Source organism: Oncorhynchus clarkii, chromosome 3 (genome assembly GCF_045791955.1).
Source record: "Oncorhynchus clarkii lewisi isolate Uvic-CL-2024 chromosome 3, UVic_Ocla_1.0, whole genome shotgun sequence".
NCBI classification, from domain to species: Eukaryota; Metazoa; Chordata; class Actinopteri; order Salmoniformes; family Salmonidae; genus Oncorhynchus; species Oncorhynchus clarkii.
In genome coordinates this window covers 32,174,884-32,191,419 of record NC_092149.1, presented here as the reverse complement: position 1 = coordinate 32,191,419, position 16,536 = coordinate 32,174,884, and the positions used below count along the sequence as shown (strand labels likewise).

The 16,536-nt window shown below is 42.9% G+C and overlaps 2 protein-coding genes across 7 annotated transcripts; both read right to left on the bottom strand.

The window, feature by feature from the left end:
* LOC139393335 (uncharacterized) lies at window positions 1–4,473 on the bottom strand. Of its 4 annotated transcripts, none has more exons than XM_071141953.1 (6): window positions 4,182–4,473; window positions 3,788–3,901; window positions 2,569–2,928; window positions 1,720–1,959; window positions 924–1,020; window positions 1–479 (listed from the first exon to the last, which is right to left on the bottom strand). In XM_071141953.1, exons 2-6 carry the CDS (start codon window positions 3,840–3,842, stop codon window positions 416–418), a joined length of 816 nt encoding a protein of 271 aa, XP_070998054.1. In that variant the 5' UTR covers window positions 3,843–3,901; window positions 4,182–4,473; the 3' UTR covers window positions 1–415. The 4 variants fall into 4 exon arrangements, with proteins under 4 accessions (XP_070998054.1, XP_070998065.1, XP_070998043.1 ...); XM_071141964.1 differs by having other exon boundaries at window positions 3,788–3,847; window positions 4,182–4,458; XM_071141942.1 differs by having other exon boundaries at window positions 194–500; window positions 3,788–3,847; window positions 4,182–4,410.
* Window positions 4,474–9,469: 4,996 nt separating this feature from the next.
* On the bottom strand, window positions 9,470–15,466 carry LOC139405919 (uncharacterized). 3 transcript variants are annotated; one of them, XM_071148365.1, is made up of 6 exons: window positions 15,233–15,466; window positions 11,264–11,320; window positions 10,828–11,157; window positions 10,343–10,570; window positions 10,142–10,265; window positions 9,470–10,029 (listed from the first exon to the last, which is right to left on the bottom strand). In XM_071148365.1, the coding sequence occupies exons 1-6, from the start codon at window positions 15,342–15,344 to the stop codon at window positions 9,993–9,995; spliced, it is 888 nt and encodes a 295-aa protein (XP_071004466.1). In that variant the 5' UTR covers window positions 15,345–15,466; the 3' UTR covers window positions 9,470–9,992. The 3 variants fall into 3 exon arrangements, with proteins under 3 accessions (XP_071004466.1, XP_071004467.1, XP_071004468.1); XM_071148366.1 differs by having other exon boundaries at window positions 11,264–11,347; window positions 15,233–15,389; XM_071148367.1 differs by lacking the exon at window positions 15,233–15,466 and adding an exon at window positions 15,099–15,183 and having other exon boundaries at window positions 11,264–11,347.
* Between the last annotated feature and the right edge of the window lie 1,070 nt (window positions 15,467–16,536).

Sequence of the window (16,536 nt, the reverse complement as noted above, 5' to 3'; positions counted from 1 at the left end):
TTTAAAATGTGCTTTTTATTACAAAGAATACACAGCTAAATATACAAAATGTTTATAATATACAAAAGTTACAAAATACGGAATTGATTTTCATTTAAAACAAATTATTTTAGAGCATTATATAAAAAAAAGTAGTGTGTAGTTCAGTACAATGCGAGGCGGTGTAAAAATGAGAGCTACTACAAAAACAGGCAACACACCGGGCAAAAGTCCCTCTTTCCATTTTTAGAACTCGTCAATTGGCCAAAAAGCAGTTCACTCTCCACATTGTTCCAATGCACTGAAAGGTCATGCTGCTCACAGGGAAGGAAGCTCCTCCCAAAGCGTTTTGTACACTTACTGTCCTTTTATGAGTGCATCTTTGAGTTGGGGAGTGTAGCGAAATACCTTGGGTACTGGTATCAATGGGTCACCATTACAAGTTGTCCTCAAAATGCTCCTGAAGCCTCTCGCCTCTGTTACTGTATCGCCTGTGTCTCCTAAACAGAAACCAACAAACTCTAATATGGGTAAATACAACAACACACTGTACATTTTTTAAATTTTAGTCATTTAGAAGACACTCTTATCCAGAGTGACTTACAGGATCAATTAGGGTTAAGTGCTTTGCTCAAGGGCATATTTTGCACCTAGTCGGCTCGGGGATTCGAACCAGCAACCTTTTGGTTATGGCCCAACGCTCTTAATCGCTAGGCTACCTGCCACCCTATATTGTACTGACAATGTCAATCGTGCAATGCCTTGATGTGATATTGTAACTTCCCATTTTGAGGTGCCCATCCATTCTCTTTTCCCATTCTGCAGTCTGTCAGCGACCTCCGTTTCCTTGCTATGTATGGCTTTATCTTACAGTATGTACCGTAGCTCAAAATGAAATGTGTATCTGTGCCGCGTGACTAGGGTGTCAGTGTGTGTTACCGTACCTCCACAGTAGAAAAGCGAGCGCTGCTCCACAGACCAGCAAGATGATGAGAGAGACCACCGCCACCGTGGTCCTCTTGCCCTCTCTCTCACACGGCTCTGACAGACCAGACAGGACAAGGTCACAACAAAACAATATGGGGACGTGTTATGGTGTCCATAGGACAGCCTCGGAGTCACTCGGACTTGGCTCTCGAAATATGGACACTGTACATACAGTATTAACACGAACGCTACATAGGGCATACCACTCGCACACACACCGAGGCTGTACATTCAATGGATATGAATGGTGTGGGCACTGTTTCTGCATTCAGCAATGCCTTTGAGGAAAAGTTACCTACCTACCTGTTCTGTCTGTCAAGGAGATATGAGATTTCTTACCCATGCTTTGCAGTGCTATTACATAGAACATTGGTCACCAACCCTGGTCCTGGAGAACTACAGGGTCTGCAGGGTTTTCTTACAACCTAGCACAACCACGTCTGATTCAGCCTTGAGCTACGCTAGCTAGCTAGAGGAACAGTCTGCATACACTGTAGCTCTGCATGACCAGGGTGGGTGACCACTGGCATAGAGACTAACAGACAGATGGCTGATTCACATCATAGGGCCAACATGATTATTTCTAGCACGGTTCCATCAAAAACAGTATGGTGGATGCGTAACCAGGCCGTGCCAGTGCAGCTTGGCTTGGCTCGGTTTGGTCCTGGAATGTGAATCAGGCATGAGAGACAGATGGGGTTTGTGTAGAGACTGAGAGACAGATGGGGTTAGTTAGTGCGTGGGGTTCCATACCTGCTGTGTAGGTGGCAGAGCTGTGGCCAAGTTTGTTGCTCACCATGCAGGTGAAGTGACCACAGATGGGGGTGGAGGAGACGACGAGGGTCTTCCCATCAGGCGAAACGTGTCCCACAGCATCGGTTATGGCTGCCCGCTCGTGGAGCCAGCTGAATTTAAGGTCTGTCCCCCAGGTCTCCACACAGAACAGGGAGGAGTGGGACACGTTCACTCTCACTGAGGGGTGGTGCACAGCCTCTGAGAGGAAAGACAAGAGACAGCGAAAAGAGAATGAGACCAGGTGTGAGAAAGGTGAGACTTGGAAGTTGGAACTGAAAATTGAGGAGGAGAAAGAGAGTGACAGAGGGTGGTTGCGTCGTGAAGTAACAGTGTGAGTTGAGCGTGTTGTCTACTGAGGCTTGGTGGTGGTGACTTGAGAAGTATGAGGCTGTGAGGAGAAAACAGATTAGAAACTTAGAAAGAAGACATTTGACAGAGACAAATCTAGAGCTTGGAACTATTGAAGAGGGATTGTGCGAGAGAGTCGTTGGACTGATAACCTGAAATATTACCGACTCAAAGTTGAGTGTTGGACTGCAGTGAAGCATATATTTATATTATAAAGACAAAGAAAGCACTTAGGCAGAACTGACCCAACAGTTCATCCTCTATAAGAACATAACTCCAGAGGACAGGAAGGAATATCTAGGAATGTATTCCAAACGGCAACGTAATCAGAAAGTCTGTGTTGTCACATAACACGTCATTATAGTGACATTTTAAGTAATACGTGAGCATAGGTGACATGGAACAATGGTTAAATGTCACTTTTGATATATTCTACTTAGACCATGTTGACCGTCGTACCGTACTCCTTGACGGTACACTGTCCAGAGGTCTTGACGCCAGCCTGGTCAGTGACGGTCACGATGTACACCCCGCTGTCTGCCACGCCAAAGCCCTCCAGCTTCAGTATTGACCCCTGCTCCTCCAAACTCAGACGCCCGTCCAAGCGTTTTTCTTGACCGGGGAACGTAATCAACGTCACCTTCCCAGGATTCCCTGGAGTCTTTGCGTTCTCTGGCTCCCGCTCCCAGGTTATCATGGAGATCTTTTCTTTGGGACCGCGGTCGATCTGGACCTGGAGAACTAGACGTCCGGCTGGGAGAACATTGACCGGCTGCGGGGTCTGGAAGTGGACCGACACGCACTGGTACCCACAAGACACTGGGGACAGAAACATGATCATGCGTTGTTATTGTTTTGCATGTGGTGATTGGATATCAATACCGTACCAACTTTCGATGGAGCCTGATGGAGAGAGAAATTTGAGGAAGGGCTCATTGTAATGGCCGGAGTGGAACGAATGGCCATTTCAATGAGCCGGTCCTCCGATTTTAAAATGACACCAGCCTCCACTGCTAACCACTGATACGGTTGGTTTCTATGTTTTTCATGACTTAGCTCATGATTTCTTACATTTATATTTAGTATGAAGTGAAGAGGACTTTCATCAGGTAGTCAAACAGTGACTGAGAGCACATGACAGCCTGACGTGATGTTTGTCGAGCTTTGTCGTTACATGACTAACCCTCTGTGGAATCCTCCATCTAACACAAAGGGAAGTTTACATCTCTTACAGGGAAAGACATTTCCTCAGAAGATGCAGATTGAAACACACCCTATTGTCTCAATCACCTTAGATGACCAGAGTTGCACACTCCTTGGCTCGGTCTAGACATATACAATGGTACTGTATTCCTTGGCTTTGAACTCAAACTGTTTTCTTTCAGAAGTGCGACGCAAGCAACTACAACATAGGTTGAGTGTGCACTGATGACAGTATATCACACACAAACTGAAAAACCTGAAGAATCCATTTTCATGTAATCTCGACACCCAGAACCAAATGTTAAGGCTGTCACGTGGGACTACTGATAATGTATCAGTTCAATACTAATATGGTAAATACGACATACACAAATGGCCAAATAGAGCAGTCAAATACACGCCGCCTGGTTGCACCAATACACTTAGATACAACCGTGTGACATTTTTATGGATCATGTTGCACAGAAGCACTTACACAAGAGCAGAGGTAGCAGAGAGAGGCTCCAGGAGAGACAGTGTTGCAGCCTCATGGCACCTGAGAGAGAGAGAGGGAGAGAGAGAATGACAGACAGACAGACAGAGTCTGAGACTGAGAAAGGGAGCGAGAGAAAGAGAGAGAGAAGAATAACAGACTGAGAGGACATTTCTCTTGGATGGTTCCCGTGACCTCTCTGATAAGAGACCGATAGAGACCCAGTTTCCAAAGAAGAGGTCATTGTTTCACTTCCTAAGTCTGACTCCTAAGTCTGACTCCTAAGTCTGACTCCTAAGTCTGACTTAGAAGCTTGCCTTAAGTAACCGGTCTATATTTTGGCACAGACAATGACTTGCACTGGATCAAAGTCAGCAGCTGTTTGAAATTCACTTACCTTCCCAACTGTACAATGGATTATGAGTCAGAGATTATGGAAGTGGCAGGAGTGCATTCATTCAAAAGGAAGCCCACTTTTCAGGGGTAGGGCACAGCACGCCAGGAAGCTTGGATGCAGTTTTATAATATAAAAACAAAAAAATCCTTACGCAAATAGAACAGAAAAATGTCAACCATCAAAAACAACCCAAAGAAAGAGGCTGGAGTGAACTAAAAGTTGCTCTGATAGATTGCAGTCTGGTGCAGGACTTTGTACTTGCAGCCCTTCCCTGTGTGAGGTCCAGCCAGTTAGGTACTTAGACGTCACCTTGTTTTCAAGCTGTGCAATTTCCTCTTTCCCTTTCCTGTACAATACATGCCACCACTCAGCTGTGTTTAAACAAGTGGATTCTATTGTATTCTGTTGTAAAATTATCACATTGATAATCACTCCTCCCCCTCCATCTATTTGTGTCCAAGCACCCTCTCAAATGCAAATGCAACAAATCATATTGTCCGGACACATACTTTGACACCAAGTTTTGAACACAATAAGCAAATAGAAAAGTAAATTCAATTAGAATAGCATTCTCTCAAGGGAAAGTTAACAATGTTGGAATGCTTTGTTCAAAAATGTGCTTTGTAGTTTTGTGGTGTTTTTTCATTATTATTCAAGTTTTATTTTTTTTTACATTTCCTGTTGAAAAACAACATACCACGTATGAATACAGTAATGTACACACACTTCAGGGTAAAAAAAACTTGATGGAGTAGGCTATTCAAGGAGTTGGTTTGATGGTGCCCTCTGATGTCATCGGCCTTCCCCCTTGCTTGCAGAAACAATAGAGGAGCAATAGAGAACAATGGAGAAAGGCCCACCCCCACTTGTGCCATGTCATGAGTGTACCTGGACCACCTAGTGCCTTTTGTTAAGTAAATCAGGTGCAAAGGTGACTGGAGTACAACTTTAACTTGGTAAAAAAAAAGTCTTATCAACATTTGCAACAACAATTAACAATACGGTAGAGTATTTTCAATTCACGTCCTCTGTGAATGACCATCCATAAATTAAATCAGGGGCGCAACATGCCCCCCCCGCCCCCACACACACACACACATTCTGAAATTTCATTTGTATTCCCCCCAGTTTTATCATTGGAATGTGATACAAAATGAGGCAACGGTGTGCTTTATGACCATGCAGACGCCTCCGAGCGGTCGGGTAGGCTGTTTGGATCTTTTATCCGACTGGATAACATTTTTAAAAATGTCCCCCCCACTTCTAAAATCAAAGTTGCGCCTCTGAAGGATATTATGAATAGAGGAAGTTCTAAAACAAGCAAGTGGATGGCGCTATTTCGTGAAATAGTTGGTGCTATGCTTTCCCTCTCTCATCCAGAATGCTGTGTTTCTAAACTCAGCAAAAAAAAGAAACGTCCCTTTTTCAGGACCCTGTCTTTCAAAGATAATTAGTAAAAATCTAAATAACTTCACAGATCTTCATTGTAAAGGGTTTAAACACTGTTTCCAATGCTTGTTCAATGAACCATAAACAATTAATGAACATGCACTTGTGGAATGGTCGTTAAGACACTACCAGCTTACAGACAGTAGACAATTAAGGTCACAGTTAAGAAAACTTAGGACACTAAAGAGGCAATTCTACTGACTCTGAAAAATATCAAAAGAAAGATGCCCAGGGTCCCTGCTCATCTGAGTGAACGTGCCTTAAGCATGCTGCAAGGAGGCATGAGGACTGCAGATGTGGCCAAGGGCAATAAATTGCAATGTCCGTACTGTGAGACGCCTAAGACAGGACGGACAGCTGATCATCCTCGCAGTGGCAGACCACGTGTAACAACACCTGCACAAGATCGGTACATCTGAACATCACACCTGCGGGACAGGTACAGGATGGCAACAACAACTGCCCGAGTTACACCAGGAACGCACAATCCCTCCATCAGTGCTCAGACTGTCCACAAAAGTCTGAGAGAGGCTGGACTGAGGGCTTGTGGGCCTGTTGTAAGGCAGGTCCTCACCAGACATCACCGGCAACAACGTCGCTTATGGGCAGAAACCCACCATCGCTGGACCAGACAGGACTGGCAAAAAGTCCTTTTCACTAACGAGTCGCAGTTTTGTCTCACCAGGAGTGATGGTCAGATTCGTGTTTATCATCAAAGGAATGAGCATTACACTGAGGCCTGTACTCTGGAGCGGGATTGCTTTGGAGGTGGAGGGTCCGTCATGGTCTGGAGCGGTGTGTCACAGCATCATCGGACTGAGCTTGTTGTCATTGCAGGCAATCTCAACGCTGTGCGTTACAGGGAAGACCTCCTCCTCCCTCATGTGGTACCCTTCCTGCAGGCTCATCCTGACAGGATATTGATCTCATCCCGTCAGTAGAGGTTGCCTGGTTATTTTTTTTAAATGTCTTCCTAACCATCTTAAATAAGCATGCCCCTCTCAAGAAATTTAGAACCAGGAACAGATATAGCCCTTGGTTCTCCCCAGACCTGACTGCCCTTAACCAACACAAAAACATCCTATGGCGTTCTGCATTAGCATCGAACAGCCCCCGTGATATGCAGCTTTTCAGGGAAGCTAGAAACCATTATACACAGGCAGTTAGAAAAGCCAAAGCTAGCTTTTTCAAGCAGAAATATGCTTCTTGCAACACTAACTCAAAAAAGTTCTGGGACACTGTAAAGTGCATGGAGAATAAGAACACCTCCTCCCAGCTGCCCACTGCACTGAAGATAGGAAACACTGTCACCACTGATAAATCCACTATAATTGAGAATTTTAATAAGCATTTTTCTACGGCTGGCCATGCTTTCCACCTGGCTACCCCTACCCCGGTCAACAGCACTACACCCCCCACAGCAACTCGCCCAAGCCTTCCCCATTTCTCCTTCTCCCAAATCCGGTCAGCTGATGTTCTGAAAGAGCTGCAAAATCTGTACCCCTACAAATCAGCCGGGATAGACAATCTGGACCCTTTCTTTCTTAAATTATCTGCCGAAATTGTTGCCACCCCTATTACTAGCCTGTTCAACCTCTCTTTCGTGTCATCTGAGATTCCCAAAGATTGGAAAGCAGCTGCGGTCATCCCCCTCTTCAAAGGGGGGGGACACTCTTGACCCAAATTGCTACAGACCTATATCTATCCTACCCTGCCTTTCTAAGGTCTTCGAAAGCCAAGTCAACAAACAGATTACCGACCATTTCAAATCTCACCATACCCTCTCTGCTATGCAATCTGGTTTCAGTGCTGGTCATGGGTGCACCTCAGTCGCACTCTAGGTCCTAAACGATATCTTAACCGCCATCGATAAGAAACATTACTGTGCAGCCGTATTCATTGATCTGGCCAAGGCTTTCGACTCTGTCAATCACCACATCCTCATCGGCAGACTCGACAGCCTTGGTTTCTTAAATGATTGCCTCGCCTGGTTCACCAACTACTTCTCTGATAGAGTTCAGTGTGTCAAATCGGAGGGTCTGTTGTCCGGACCTCTGGCAGTCTCTATGGGGGTGCCACAGGGTTCAATTCTTGGACCGGCTCTCTTCTCTGTATACATCAATGATGTCGCTCTTGCTGCTGGTGAGTCTCTGATCCACCTCTACGCAGACGACACCATTCTGTATACTTCTGGCCCTTCTTTGGACACTGTGTTAACAACCCTCCAGGCAAGCTTCAATGCCATACAACTCTCCTTCCATGGCCTCCAATTGCTCTTAAATACAAGTAAAACTAAATGCATGCTCTTCAACCGATCTCTGCCTGCACCTGCCCGCCTGTCCAACATCACTACTCTGGACGGCTCTGACTTAGAATACGTGGACAACTAAAAATACCTAGGTGTCTGGTTAGACTGTAAACTCTTCTTCCAGACCCACATCAAACATCTCCAATCCAAAGTTAAATCTAGAATTGGCTTCCTATTTCGCAACAAAGCATCCTTCACTCATGCTGCCAAACATACCCTTGTAAAACTGACCATCCTACCAATCCTCGACTTCGACGATGTCATTTACAAAATAGCCCCCAATACCCTACTCAACAAATTGGATGCAGTCTAATTTAGTTAGACTAGTTTTGTCACCAAAGCCCCATATACTACCCACCATTGCGACCTGTACGCTCTCGTTGGCTGGCCCTCACTTCATACTCGTCGCCAAACACACTGGCTCCATGTCATCTACAAGACCCTGCTAGGTAAAGTCCCCCCTTATCTCAGCTCGCTGGTCACCATAGCATCACCCACCTGTAGCACCCGCTCCAGCAGGTAAAACCAATTATTTCTTTGGCCGCCTCTCCTTCCAGTTCTCTGCTGCCAATGACTGGAACGAACTACAAAAATCTCTGAAACTGGAAACACTTATCTCCCTCACTAGCTTTAAGCACCAGCTGTCAGAGCAGCTCACAGATTACTGCACCTGTACATAGCCCACCTATAATTTAGCCCAAACAACTACCTCTTTCCCTACTGTATTTATTTTATTTTGCTCCTTTGCACCCCATTATCATTATTCCAGTGTTTTACTTGCTATATTGTATTTACTTTGCCACCATGGCCTTTTTTTTGCCTTTACCTCCCTTCTCACCTCATTTGCTCACATCGTATATAGACTTGTTTCTACTGTATTATTGACTGTATGTTTGTTTTACTCCATGTGTAACTCTGTGTCGTTCTATGTGTCGAACTGCTTTGCTTTATCTTGGCCAGGTCGCAATTGTAAATGAGAACTTGTTCTCAACTTGCCTACCTGGTTTAATTAAGGTTAAATAAAAAAATTAAAAAACATGGCCCTCCAGCATGACAATGCCACCAGCCATACTGCTCATTCTGTGTGGGATTTCCTGCAAGACAGGAATGTCAGTGTTCTGCCATGGCCAGCGAAGAGCCCGGCTCTCAATCTCATTGAGTACGTCTGGGACCTGTTGGATCAGAGGGTGAGGGCTAGGGCCATTCACCCCATAAATGTCTGGGAACTTGCAGGTGTCTTGGTGGAAGAGTGCGGTAACATCTCACAGCAAGAACTGGCAAATCTGGTGCAGTCCATGAGGGGGAGATGCACTGCAGTACTCAATGCAGCTGGTGGCCACACCAGATACTGACTGTTACTTTTGATTTTGACCCCCCCCCCTTTGTTCAGGGACACATTATTCCATTTCTGTTAGTCACATGTCTGTGGAACTTGTTCAGTTTATGTCTCAGTTGTTGAATATTGTTATGTTCATACAAATATTTACACACAAATATTTACACATGTTAAGTTTACTTAAAATAAACACAGTTGACAGTGAGAGGAGGTTTATTTTCTTGCTGAGTTTGTAGCAAATTGTGCATTTTTCCATTTGCTTTATATCATACATAGGCATCACAAAAGTAGGTTTAGGTTTAACTTTGACTTGTAAATGTGATGGCATACAGTACTTAACAAAAAGATACAAAGATATAATCAGTCAAAATATACGTGTAGACACTGCATCAAATACCACAAATCAGCATACAAATACACCAATAACAAGCATTTCACTATACCCACAATAACATCTGCTAAACATGTGACAAATACAATTTAATTTGATAAAAAGGCATATCAATATATTTTATTGATGCGGAATAGGGCCACCGCTCTTAATAGGAATGATCATTGGTGTCTGGCAGAGTGACATGCTGCAATAGAATATTACATTTAAACTTCTCATATCATACCATCTCCGCAGGTGCCCATCTGTGCCAAAGACTTGTGTGATCGTTCAGTGTGTAACAAAATGTCATAAGACTGATAATGCAACGCGAGGGACCTCCTAAAGTCATATAATCCCATTCGTCCTCCGCTGTTTGCATCTCCTGTTAATAACACACAGCAATGTGAAAAGTGTACGTGTACCAAACAGAATAGCAGTCATTTATTAATGTATTACTGTAAAAGACAAGCCGGGGAGATGTTGTGTAATCTTACCAGGAGAGACATCCACATTTCATTAGAATCACTATGATGATGATGATGATGATGACGATGGTGGCCAATATTACAACACACCAAGTCTCACAGGATTGGTTACTTTGGGATGGTGTAGGAGAATCTAGGCCACAGCAAAGAAGCATGAAAGACTGAAAAAACTCAAAATAGTCATAATAAATGATCATAATGCATGTATACCAGTGATGTAGTGTGTAACACTAGTCCCCAGGCTGCTGTTGACCACACATGTGTAGTTGTGGCCCTTCATTCCAGACATGTATAGGTTCCTGCCATCTGCAGAGAGATTGGCTGTCTGATTGGAGACCTCTACCCCATCCACCAACCAGGAAACCACTGGGCTGTCCCACTGTGCCCTGTCATTAGCCACCTCACACTGGAGGGACAGAGACGCCACAGGAGCAGCAACTAGGCGAGAGGGAGGGAGAGAAAAAGTTAGGCAGAACAAATAGTCCAAATATAGTTATATTGGTTATTGCGTCCTTACGTAGTTCTGCACATAAGGGTAGCCTCTGTACCGAGGCTTCACTCACATTGTTCGGAAGGTGAGGTGAAAGCCTGTGACCGAGGATAATGTCAAGGTAATGGGACTTTATTAGATTGCACAGTATATGACCCAAACTAAATCTAGGTAGTGACCAGAATTATTGGTGTAACTTTCTCACCACTCTCTCTAACAAGTATCTTTGCTGCTTCCTCGTTCCCCATCTGGTTAGTCACAGTGATGATGTAGACTCCATAGTTAGATGAACTTATATTCTCCACCCTAAATAAGGCCCCCTTCTGGTCTATTGGATTGCCAGGTGAATCTTGGTGATCGGCCAGCCTGACCTGTCCCTGACCCTTCTCAGTCTTGTAGTCCCAAATCACCATGACGATCTTCTCTGTTGGTTTAATCTGGAACTGGGTCTGCAGGACCAGGTCTCTCCCCAGAGCCACATAAAGGAGATCCTTGTTCTGGAAATGCACTGACAGGCACTGGTGGAGGTGCGGCACTGAGGAAGATAGACAAGGAATTACTGTACATCTTATGTACACATTACTGTACCATAAAGTTATTTTTGCACTGCAATAGCTTACTGACAAAAAAAAAAAACTCACAGAGGGCCAGGATCAGACAAATACGCCAGACCAGGATGTGCTGTGTTTCCATCACATCTGCAGAGCCATTTAGATTTTACAATGCTGAGGAGAAAGAGTGTGTAACAGCATTTAAACTTGCACTCTATCACTCACATTGTCAGGGGCAGAGGCTCTAATGTATTTGAGGGGATTTGATGGCGAAATGCTATTGAATAATTTGTAAAAATCAAACAGCAACAAAAACAACTACAGTATATTATTGTTAGCTATATACTTATGGGTTTGGATTTCTGAGCTTTAACTATTCTTAAGCATTAGTTAGAATAGAGACATGAGGGGTGCCATAATTAAGCTTGGGAGGGGTTAAATACAGGGAAAACGGTCACATGTGGCAGTACTTATAAGGGGAGGAACTGTTTATTGCCCATGTCACTTAGCTTTCTGCCTAGCGGTAAACATACAATGTTTTGCTATAAGGAGGAAACTCCACCCAAAGTGGGGTATGTATACTACCACAGGAGGAAACTCCACCCAAAGTGGGGTATGTATACTACCACAGGAGGAAACGTGTTTATGTCGATTCAGCTGTTCGATCCTCTAGGATTAATAAACCTGGTTTAAGTTTCACAGTGTCCGTCCAGTTCTTATTCTAATAATTAGGACCTAACAATACATAAAATGTGTTTCAACGGTCTTGACATCATTTTTTTACCCTTAAAGATGGTTCTTTGGCGACCAACATATAAAACAATACTACGCATCTAGAGGAGTTTTTGACATAGGCCACACTTTCCATTTACAGTGCCTTCGCAAAGTATTCAGACCCCTTGACTTTTTCCACATTGCTATGTTACAGCCTTATTCTAAAATGTATTCAATTGTCCCCCCCCCCTCATCAATCTACACACAATACCCCATATTGACAAGGCAAAAGAAGGTTTTTAGATATCTTTGCAAATTTATAAGAAACGGATATATAAAATGTACATAAGTATTCAGACCCTTTACTCAGTACTTTGTTGAAGCACCTTTGGCAGTGATTACAGCCTCGAATCATCTTGTGTATGATGCTACAACTTGGTACACCTCTATTTGAGGAGTTTCTCCCATTCTTCTCTGCAGATCATCTCAATATCTATCAGGTTGGATGAGGACCTTTGCGGCACAGCTATTTTCAGGTCTCTCCAGAGATGTTCGATCGGGTACAAGTCCAGACCCTGGCTGGGCCACTCAAGGACATTCAGGGACTTGTCCCGAAGCCAGTCCTGCATTGTCTTGGCTGTGTTCTTAGGGCTGTTGTCCTGTTGGAAGGTGAACCTTCACCCCAGTCTGAGAACCTGCTCCAGAGCGCTCAGGAATTCATTAAAGATCTCTCTGTACTTTGCTCCGTTCATCTTTCCCTTGATACTGACTAGTCTCCCAGTCACTGAAAAACATCCCCAGAGCATGATTCTGCAATCACCATGCTTCACCTTAGGGATGATGCCAGGTTTCCTCAGGACGTGACGCTTGGCATTCAGGCCAAAGAGTTTGTCTTGGTTTAATCAGACCGGAGAATCTTGTTTCTGTCCCTTTTGGCAAACTCCAAGTGCCTTTTACTGAGGAGTAGCTTCTGTTTGGCCACTCTACCATAAATGCCTGATTGGTGGAGTGCTGCTGAGATGGTTGTCCTTCTGGAAGGTTCTCCCATCTCCACAGAGGAACTCTAGCGCTATATCAGACTCGGGTTCATGGTCACCTCCCTGACCAAGGCCCTTCTCCACTAATTGCTCAATTTGGCCAGGTGGCCAGCTTTAGGAAGAGTCTTGGTGGTTCCAAACTTTTTCCATTTAAGAATGATGGACACTGTGTTCTTGGGGACCTTCAATGCTGCAGAAATGTTTTGGTACCCTTCCCTAGATCTGTGCCTCGACACAACTATTTTTTTTCTCTGACATGCACGGTCAACTATGGGACCTTTATATAGACAGGTGTGTACCTTTCCAAAGCATGTCCAATCAATTGAATTTACCACAGGTGGACTCCAATCAAGTTGTAGAAACATCTCAAGGATGATCAATGGAAACAGGATGCACCTGAGCTCAATTTCGAGTCTCATAGCAACGAGTTTGAATACTTATGTAAATTTGCAAACATATCTAAAAACCTGTTTTTGCTTTGTCATTATGGGGTATTGTGTATTGCTGAGGATTTTTTTCTGTATTTAATCCATTTTAGAATAAGGCTGTAATCAGGGTTGGGGAGTAGTGGATTACATGTGCAAAAAACGGAACTGTAATCCATTACATTACCTGCAAAAATATTGTAATCAGACTACCGATACTTTTGAAAAGCTAGATGATTACTTTTACATTTAGAAAGGATGTTTGCGCAAAAAAAGCTTTGACACTTTTCCGTTTTCTCAATGACATTCAAATCAGCATTGAAAAATGGTGCAAGTTTAAGTTTGTTCCACCTGAGCGAGTCTGATCAGACCATTATGATGCTACATCAAATGCGTTTGATGGACCGCGGGAAATGAGCAGGAATAGGCGTTTGTAGGCTATAGTCCAAGCTATGTCTTCCAATGGTGTGACTGCTGTCGGCATCCAAAGGTTATCCAATTTGAATAAACGCTTGGAAGTAAAGTTGACAGTAGTGGTGTATTCTACGACGATACGGATATCACTTATTATTGATATCTACATAGCGCATTGATGGGCATCACACTGCTGCTCTCTCACTTAGCTATTTGCGCCTTGTGGTTGTTGTGGATGGCTGTTCACAAATCTAAATGTGTATTTGAACCCAATAATGGTTGAATTCAAGAAGTTTAAACGGCCTATCAATCCCTGTTTTTGAAACCAGTGGACAGCCATTGAAAAATGCGCTCTTACAACAGCTACATAGTGCAGAACCCAGCCTATGGAATAAAAGTGGGGCTTTTAAAAGTGGGGCTTTTTTTTTCTTCTAATTCATGCTGATAAAAACAACAATATCCATAGGGCTAATAGACACATGCTCAAACTTGCACACTTTTGATATACTTAAATGGGCAATCTGTAGTTGCTACATCCATTCTTGGATATATAAATTATACATACAGTAGCCTTCAAAAGTCAGGACACACCTACTCATTCAAAGGTATTTCTTTATTTTTACTTGATTCGACATTGTAGAATAATTGTGAAGACATCAACACTATGACATAACAAATAAGGAATAATGTAGTAACCAAAAAAGTGTTAAACAAATCAAAAATATATTTTAGATTTTAGATTCTTCAAAGTAGCCACCCTTTGCATTGATGACAGTTTTGCACACTCTTGGCAAAGCATGCAATTCCATTTATTTTTCATCTCGAATCAACGAGCCCAATCAGTCCTCCATGACAACAAAATCAACAGAGTAGGGCTGGCTAATAAGTCCTTACATTTGGGGTCATGCTCAGGGAAAACAATTTGGCTAGTCTATACCATATTTCCAAATCCTATTCTTGAAGATCAAGGGGTATTACATTTATTGGAATGACTGGACTTCTGATAGACTTTGGTTCTTAATGTAAAGATATCATTTAATGGTATTATTATATGTAGTAGAAAGGGATGGGTTAGAAGAAGCCTACATACCCAACCCATAAAGTAAAATGTAGCATTCATATACAGTATGGCCAGCTATATAAACTTTAACATGGAATTATCCTGCAATAGATGTTGTTCAATTGGTGACATACATGTTTGTCTTCTTCTAATGTCTCTTAATGTCTCTTCAGATTACGTTGCTGAGTTTGGGTAATGCAAAAGTTAAGTTTCTGATTACAATTCTGGGCAGGTAACTTGTAACTGTAACAGATTTTATTTAGAAAGTAACTTACCCAACCCTGTCTGGAATGTAACAAAATGTGGAAAAAGTCAAAGGTTCTGAAAACTTTCCGAAGGCACTGTAGATGAGAACAAAACAGGTTGGAAAGGAAAAGGAGAAAGAGAAAAGGAGGAGTATTCTACTCACAAGAGAATGTATCCACAGCAGTAGCTGCTCTTCCGTCTCTTAACTCTCTTGACTCTGCGCCATTTAGTTTACCGAAGGTTTGAATCGCTATCAAAATATGCAAACCTTTCATGAAACATTTGAACCCTCTCTGTATGGTTCTGTACTATTGTACAATGAGACATGGAGTCTATTTCTGTGGCGGCGTCCTATATTACGTAATACTGTATCCTTTTCCTGTCAATCTCTTCCGTTCATTATTTTGTACCTGATATTATCAGACATTCTAAACATAGCCAAATTCCAGTGCTCAGTTGGCTAGTCAAACCTTGAGCTCACGGTTACTGTTGATTGTAACACTTGCCTGGGTGCCAGTGATTCCGTTGTAGCACTCATTTCAACTTGTTGTCATGCCAAACATGACAACTAAAACAGAAGCATCCAGGTTATTCAGTAATACAAAAGTCAGGTCAGCTTGATGTGTTTCTGTTTTCTTGCCTAATATTTCCCGGTTGAAGGACAAACTCAATGCATACCGGCACTTAAAATAGATACTGTATGTAAGTGTTGAACCAGTTCTTCCCTTTTCACAGTCCAGTATGGCAGGAGCTAGGGGAGTAACAGGGAGTAACTCCTACTGTAACTCCTACTCCCTTGTTCCAGCTCGTACTCCTGACTGAATATTCATGCATTTTAATTCATCTTTGTATGGATACTGTGCCAGGCACACAAATGTCCTTCAAAAAGGAAACAATTCCAGACTTCTGCTAGAACTCTACATTGGATGAAACAGTATTTTCAAGACACTCGCTGTTTTCAATTATCATTCCTACATTAATTGCCAGTGTTGTAAGGTACTTAAGTAAAAATACTTGAAAGTATAACTTGAGTAGATTTTTGGGGTATCTGTACTTTATTTAAAACAATTTTTTGACAATGTTGACTTTTTACTTCACTACATTCCTAAGGAACTTAAGTATATTTAAAACCAAATACCTTTTAGACTTTTACTCAAGTAGTATTCTACTGGTTGACCTTTACTTGAGTCATTTTCTATTGTGGAATCATTACTCAAGGATGACGTTAGGGTACTTTTTCGTTGTTGTTGCAGGAAAGATATTGAAATTCATACATATCAGTCAACATCAATGCTGAATAAAGAGTAGAGACCCAAGTCACATTCATAACAACAGCATCCCTTCGAATACATAGAGATCCACTCTCAAACAATTATCTATACTGTCAAAGATGTTCAGACACCTAAGTAAGGAGCCACGTTACCCTCTGGGCCTACTGAGCCCATGTCCATCCGCGCAGACAAGCAG